General features: G+C 33.7%; 1 protein-coding gene across 1 annotated transcript; it reads right to left on the reverse strand.

Moving 5' to 3' along the window:
- Positions 1-863: 863 nt before the first annotated feature.
- On the reverse strand, positions 864-2,759 carry LOC131042876 (pentatricopeptide repeat-containing protein At2g13600). Its single transcript, XM_057976205.2, has 2 exons — positions 2,276-2,759; positions 864-2,079 (listed from the first exon to the last, which is right to left on the reverse strand). Exon 2 carries the CDS (start codon positions 1,870-1,872, stop codon positions 1,264-1,266), a length of 609 nt encoding a protein of 202 aa, XP_057832188.2. The 5' UTR covers positions 1,873-2,079; positions 2,276-2,759; the 3' UTR covers positions 864-1,263.
- Between the last annotated feature and the right edge of the window lie 5,579 nt (positions 2,760-8,338).

Raw genomic sequence — 8,338 nt, forward strand, 5'->3', positions numbered from 1 at the left:
GGCAATTTCATTCAACAAACCATAGAACAACAAAGGAGGAATTATTCAAGGCAATGTGCACATAAATCGGTGAAATGGGAGAAAGAGCTCATACTGGCCAGCAAGTAAACCACTATGGAAACTTTTGTAGAACTGGAGAAATGTTGACAGAATGGGTAATACCATACATGAGGCACTTGGGTGTTGTTTTAATGAACAGTTGGGTGGGTCAATGTATATAGCATTCATTCTATCAATAGATCCTTGCCCAATTTTCCAGGAATTTGTCACCGTCAAGGACCAATCCATCATCTATGTTCTATGCAGTACCCCACTTTTTGGGACTCATAAAAAGATTGATACAGACCTACTTTCAGCTTTATATTTTCAAGGATTTACAGGCACCATGCATGGACTGAACTATCAATTAAAAATAATTTTATTTCCTTCTTTGCTTACCAGACATTTTTTGGCTCACCCTTTGTATAGTATAAAGCTCACGTAAAAATGTTCCGGTTGTTTGAAAGAGGAACATCTAAATTTAGGCATCCAACGAAAAAGAATTGCTACTAGATTTTATGTGACAGATAAAAATTCTGGTTGTGAGATTAATACAAAGTGATCTACATCAGTAGTTCAGTTGCTTGATATTATCCATACAGTTGTTAGTTATCATAATTTATTTATACAGTGATCATGTCTAGAGATCAATAAATTTACTTCGCAAAACAAGTTAATGATTGCTTAGAGTGTACCATGAAAATTGTGTTAGATTGCTTCTTATAAATGACACAGATACACAGTTTATAAAATCTTAAAACAGAAACATAGTTACCCTAGAGATGTGGGATAACATCCACCTATATGGGATTATCATTAAGATCAGAATACATGATTTAATAAAAAGGATATGTGATTAAATGAGTAAGGATACATCTATAATATATATAAATGTAATCACAAAATATTGTTAGTGTGTGAATAGGAACATGGTCTGGAGTTTCATGGTAACCATGCTTAGAAATGTTCCGATAACAAGACATAGATTTCCAATATCCTAACTTATTTTTCATCTTTATATGATAAAATCATAAATGTCTAAGATATCATTACATTCACAAATCTAGATTGAGCATATCCTGCAATCAAGGCGTTCCATGAGATCACACTTCTTTGAGGCATTATGTCAAACTTTTTACATGCTTGGTCTATGCTTCCAGATTTTGCATAAAACGTCTACAAACGTAGTTGCAGCTACAACATCTAAGAATATTTTTCTATCCTTTATGCTTTGGTGGAAGTCCATACCCTGTTCCAAAGCTCCCATTCTACATAGGTAGGAATGATGCTGGCAAAGGTTGTAGAACTTGATCTCACATCTGCCAATTGTATTTGCTTGACAGTTTCTAAAGCCATTTCAGATCCATTCTGTGTGTATCCTACAATCATTGCATTCCATGTGACCACATTTCTTTGAGGCATTCTTTGGAATAGTTCAGTTGCCTTGTCATTGCTTCCACATTTTCCATACATGTCTACCCAAGCAGTTGCAACTACAACATCTAACATTATTTCTATTTCCTTTATGTTTTTATGGATGTCCGTACCATTTCTTTGAGGCATCCTATGGAATAGTTCAGTTGCCTTGTCATTGCTTCCACATTTTCCATACATGTCTACCCGAGCAGTCGCAACTACAACATCTAACATTATTTCTATTTCCTTTATGTTTTTATGGATGTCCATACCATGTTCTAAAGCTCCCATTCTGGCATAGACATAAAGGATGGTGGGAAAGGTTGTGGAATTTGGCTTTACACCTGCCAATGGCGTTTGGTTGAACGTTTCTTTAGCCTTTTCACCAAGCCCGTTTTGTGCATATCCCACAATCATGACATTCCATAAAATCGCACAGACATTTTGTCAAACAGTTCATGTTCCTTATCAATGCTTCCACATATTGCGGACATGTAACATTCAGGGATAGTGCATCTCAGATTCTCAAGTAATTGCAGTCGCAGTGCATGTGACTGATCGCAAAAGTGATCCCAAGGAAAACGCTGCAAAGGCTATATATATCTTTGCAAAGGAGATAAAAATCTGCTCAAGTGAAGCCGAAATTAGAAGGCAGAAAAGCTGTGAAAGAAGCAGAATAATTATTGAAAATAGAAAGAGAAAAACAAATGAATGTATTTAACTGCAACAACAACAAATTATACAATATTAAGTCTCTGCATCTACTGTTAGCGAAAGGTGTAAGTATTAAAAAGGAATGATTAATCCCAGAAATGTAAACCTTAGAAAGGAAACAAATGTGGCTCTAGTAATAGTGGGAATTTTGTGTCCCAACAACAAATAGTAGAACACCAAGCACAAAATGTCTCAAGCTAAGGAAGCCACTGAATGGTTACGGCATCAAATATTTGAGGCAGTTCTATGCGAGAGAATTCGCTTTCCAAAGGAGCCATGGCTCACAATTTCACATTCTGCAAGTCCAGTATTCTTTCCTCTAACATCTCACTTCAACTTTGTCTTCGTTGTCTGCAACAACTTAAATCCCTATTCATGGATAGTAAGTGGATAATAATGGCATTGACAGGTGCAAATTCTAAGCCCATGAATGGTCTCTACGGAAAGTTAATGAGGTTTTCTTCTGCAACACGTTAATAACAGTTTACACACTAAATTCACGGACCCTACAATTGGAAAAAAAAACCCGTGTTTTACATGAGACGAATCCAATGGCAATTGCCACCATATTTAGCTTATCGGCTAATTACATATCGAATTAGGGGAAAGGACTCATAGTTGAGCATGTACCAATTGTTGTGAGGGTTGTTGATACCTTTTGTTCTAAAAATTGAACAAATAAAATCTATTGTTTGAAACAAAAAATATCAATTTTTGTTAGGAAATGTACCAACATTTGTAAGGAAATGTACCAAAAGTTGTTAAGAAATGTACTAATATTGTAAAAAGTAACCAATCAGGTGATGCCATGTCAGCTGCACAACTATTGGGGTCTCTTTTGCATGCCTATGGGTCTCTTTTTTTGGGCCTGTTTTAGACACCTTGGCAAAAAGCATGCTGATGTGGCATCATATTCGATGATGTGGCCCTGAAACCTTAGTTATAAGCAGGGGACTTGCCAAGTAAGCTGTTGTAAAAAAATCAGAGTGATTTGAAATTTCCAAGTAGGATTTTGAGAAGCGCGAAGTTAGGGTGCACAACTACTGGGTCCTTTCCCCTAGATGGTAAAGTGAATGATGCTAAATTTTCATACCAAGTCCAGCTCAATTTATTATTTAGTATTTATTGGTTTATTTTATTATAAAGGAATAGGAGGGGTAAGTGCTATCATTAATGGAGATAGCGCCTTATATTGATATGAAAAGAGAAATACAAGTTATCTTTTACAAGACCATACATACTGACCCACACATACATCCTGAACAACAAGCACACAGTTGGTGCTACGCTATTGAACTAGTTACATATTCCCATTAATTGCCATATTTATTACCGCAACAAATTCCCCCACATTGATGACATTGGTGGTCGACTCATAGCCACCAATCATATTTAGTATCTTTTTTGCAATTGGTGTCATGCCAAATTAATATAATGTTTCTTGTTTGCAATTGAAATTTTAGATTGTTATTGAAAATAAAGATATAAAAAAAATACATATACTTTCTTAAAAAAAAATCAATTATAAGAAAATGTGCCAATATAATATTTTTACATTATCATTGAAGAGAAATGTTTTATCAAAAATTAGTTAATGTGAATTTCAAATATTTGTATTTAATTAAGAACATAATATATTATTATTTCTAAATTTTCTTTAATTTAAAAAATACAGATATTATAAGAAATTATTTTTGATTGTAATTGTCATTTTATTTTTCATAAAATACTATAAACTAAATAGATATATATTAAATTAAAAAAAAATTATTTTTTATTTTTAAGATTTTAACAATTAAAATATTATAATATATAATTCAAGTTTAGACTTTATTATATAATATGTTGACCTTTTTAATAAGTTCTGTTTTTATTTAAAAATGACAACCTTTTTGTTTTAAACTTTTCAAACTTAGATTTCTTGATTTATTTTGATTATAACATATATAAATAATAAATATCATTTAATTATATATTTAGAATTTTTATGTATTGTTTTTGATGCCCTCCTAAATGGCACAATATTAGCTTAAGATCAAAGAACACAAAACACACAAGATGTTAGAGTTAATCAATCTAAAAACCAAACACAATGAAGGCATTCCAAAGGAGACACTAAAAACATGTTAATGAATCTAACTAAAGAAGTAAGACAATGAGATATCTCCAACTATCTCTTAACATGATATTAGTTCTTTCTCCCTTGTTCCTCTCCTCTCCAAGTTCCAAAATAGTGTAGCTCTCAGCAGCTTTTTGCACTATGGATGCTTATGGAGGATTGAGATTGTAGAATAGCTCTAAACATGAAATGAAAAGCTATTTTAATGCTAAAATGATGTGTTTTAACCAAAAGACAATATTTAGTTATACTATGCTAAATGCTCTCTAAAATGGCTATAGTCTAAATGCTTACAAGTTTTCAGGATGTGGATTATGAAGGAATGGGCTCTATTTATAGGAAAAATGGAGCAATGGATGGTCAGGATTGAATGGTTTAATCAAGGGTCAAGCTTGAAAGTTGGGGATCCATGTGCACAATTGGCACCAATAAAATAGTGACAAGTGTCAACACAGGATTGGGTTGAAAGAAGAGGTTGGAGGCATTAAAGGCCTGAGAAGACCTCATGGTTATCTAAAGGCTAAGGGTCAAGCCTAAATTAGGATTACCCACTGGATTAGGAGTTAATCCAAGGATAAACCTTTGTGCAAATGATTAAGAGATAATCATGGTCAAAGTATTAAATGCTTGATGAGACCTTTGTGGTTGGATAGAGGTTGAGTCAAACAAATGTTTTAACCATGTGGGAGGGTTGAATTAACCATTAATGGTTATTGGAGACTTTAGGGAATTAAGTGGTTGAAAGTTGGAAGCCTTTAATGGTTTTCAAAGACTTTGGGGTCTTTGAGAAGTGACTCCATTTTGCTTAGGAATGTGACAATATTTAGGGGATGGATTAGGCTAATTAGGAAGGGGTTAGAAGAATCTAGAAGGTGATTAGATTTTGCAAGTGGATTTGGTGGGTGAGGGAAAATAGGATTTTATTAAAATAAAAATTCATTTATTTCAATAAATGTGTGCAAGTTGCATTTGTAGGAAAATGCAAGTGGGGGGGAGGATAATGATTTAAATAAATGTTAATTTATTTAAAAGAGGAAAAAGGGATTTAATTAAATAAATAGATTTTATTTATTTAATTGATTTGTATTTGGTTTAATGAATTAATTAAAATAAATTGAATAATTTATTTAATTAATAGAAGAATGTTTGGGGATAAATTAATTAAATATTAATTTAATTAATTGATGGCTAGTGGATTTTTAATCAAATAAATACGAAATATTCATTTAATTAAAATGGACAGATTTATGTGACTACAGTTTTCATTTCTTAAATTTTAATAATTATTAGATTATAATTTATAATGAAATTTCCATTACGTAATTATGTATTAGCATTTTTATTAATTTTATTTTTAATTAAAAAAACATTTTAAAAAAAATTTATTTCATAAATTATTATAATGGGCTCCTTCCCTGCCTACCTCCTTTATTCACTCTCTTTACAAATTGGCAATTAAGATTATTATTAAGAATATATATATATATATATATATATATATATATATATATATATATATATATATATATTATAATGGGCTCCTTCCCTGCCTACCTCCTTTATTCACTCTCTTTACAAATTGGCAATTAAGATTATTATTAAGAATATATATATATATATATATATATATATATATATATATATATATATATATATATATATATATAACTCTACCTTTCTTGATTACTCATCAAGAAAGATAGAGTTAAAACCCCTTATGAGTATTGGACCGGGAAAACTCCCATTGTGAGTTATTTTAAAGTGTTTGGTAGTAAGTGTTACATCAAGAGAGGTGAGCATCTAAGCAAGTTTGATGCTAAATGTGATGAAGGAATATATTCCACTTAGAGCAAAGCTCTCAAGTGCTACAATAATAGAACACAAAAAAATGTTGAGAGTATCAATGTCAGGGTTGATGAATCCCCTGAGGAACCTGAGGAAACTTGTAGCGAGGAAGTGGAAGATGAACTGGGTATAGCCATTTGGGAACCAGTTAAGAAAGAAACACGTAAAGATCCCAGTGTTCCTTTACCAGTAGAAGTTGCAGTAGGTGAAGAAGAAGAGGTAAGTGAAGAAGAAGAGGAAAAACTAGCATATCCAGCTAGAGTCATTCCTAGGTATGTGAAACTACATCATGATCCGAAGCAAATCATAGGAGATAAAGATGCAGGGATACTCACAAGAATAAAGGTGAAAGAAAACTCTTGCATGATTTCTGAATTGGAGCCCAAGACTTCCAGAGAAGCACTTATAGATGAAGACTGGATTAAGGCAATGGAAGAGGAGCTAGACCAAATAGAAAAGAATGCAACATGGTCCTTGGTACCCAGACCAGAACACAAGAATGTACTACAGTTACCTATTTGAGAGGTGAATTAGGGGTTCTGCCCCTTCATGAAGTCAACTAAAGTTGTGTGCTCCACATCAGTCAGGTACTACAGTGTCAAATCTTTCAGGATTGATGTGTTGAAGGATGCTACTCCACATGGGGAGCAGCATAGTGGAGAATGGAAGCTTGTACCTCCACTTTGGCATTGTTGTCAAAGGGGGTGAAGATATCTGATGTATGGGGAGAAGATATCTGATAATGCAGAATACACTGGTCTATGATGTTTACAATTGCAATACTACACTGAGTATTGCCATCAATGCCAAAGGGGGAGATTGCTGGCATATCATGAACTGACATGTTGATATAATGATAATGTATGTTGTCATTGATGTCAATAAGTGCAAGTGAACCGGTATGTAGATTGGAAGAAGTTGGTAAACCGATATGAAGAGATGCAGTGAACCGGTGTCAGGGTTTCACTGAGTGTGACTACTGGTTGGTAGTCTCAGCTCTAGTGTTTTCAGTTTGGCAATCTCGCTATTTTGTGATGGGTTAGCTAAGAGATGGAGATGAGATCGTGATGCCATGTCAGCTTTCTGCATGTGAAGGATTTCCTTGAGGATCTTGCATGTGAAGATCGACTGCATTAAATGTCTACCTTGGGAATGAACATTCTTCTTAGCGGTATGAGAAGAAAGCGTGATGAGTTACTGATTTCTATGTGCAGTAAAAAATGGACGATGCAAATTGTCTTGTGACCTGTTTGAAATTGTATTGCTCTATGCAAAATGTTTGGATGGTCAGGATTGGACCGCTTGTATTGAAAACCTAAAATGCTTAGGGTTTAGGGTTAATGCTACCGACCTAATTATTGTCTATAAGGTCGATGATATTTGTTATTGTAAGTTATTGGCAAATGTTGTGTGTGTATGCGAGCGATGAGATACTTGCCATACCAGTAAGAGAAAACTGCAGAGTGTGATTGCAGAGTAGAGGAACTAAAAAGGATCTGCCTTAGCATATAATGTTGTTATCAAATCAAAGCTTTACCTGTTGTCTTCTAACCATTTCAACAGAAGGAAAATCCCTTTGTCGGGTAGCTTTAATAGGCTTACTGTAAATCCTCTAACTAGGTGACTCAAGTTCATTGAGTTCTTTAAATCCTCTAGCAAGGTAACCTTTAACAGGGTTTCAACCTTTAACAGGGTATATACATATCCCTTAACCAGGTGATCTTTAACAAGATCGGTTCCGAGCAGAACCTTATTGTAAAGTCTTTAACCAGACTAGGCTCCTAACAAAGCGAGCTTCAAAATAGTTCAAAAACAAGCTTGTGGGTATTCATCCCCACCGTGGTTTTTCCCATTTGGGTTTCCACATGAAAAATCTGTGTGTCATGAGTTGTGCATTTTTTATGTGATGATTAAGTATTCTTTGTTAAAGTGATTATGCATGTAGAGCTAATGGTTATGGTGTTGTTGACACATCACATGTATATGTTTATGGGTGAAGTAGTTATCAAGTATTAAATGTATTTGAAGTGTTCAAACTTACCGATCTATGCTATCTAAAGTCTTACCGTGTTTAACTGGTATTACCATGGTTAAGTTTAGTGATGAAGACAACCGGTTAGTGTTGTTTTATCTTGATAAGATTGTTGGAAAGTTTTTGTCTGTACTGATTCAACCCCCCTCTCAGTATTGTTTAGTGTATTTGTT

The sequence above is a fragment of the Cryptomeria japonica genome, chromosome 1, assembly GCF_030272615.1.
Source record: "Cryptomeria japonica chromosome 1, Sugi_1.0, whole genome shotgun sequence".
NCBI lineage: Eukaryota > Viridiplantae > Streptophyta > Pinopsida > Cupressales > Cupressaceae > Cryptomeria > Cryptomeria japonica.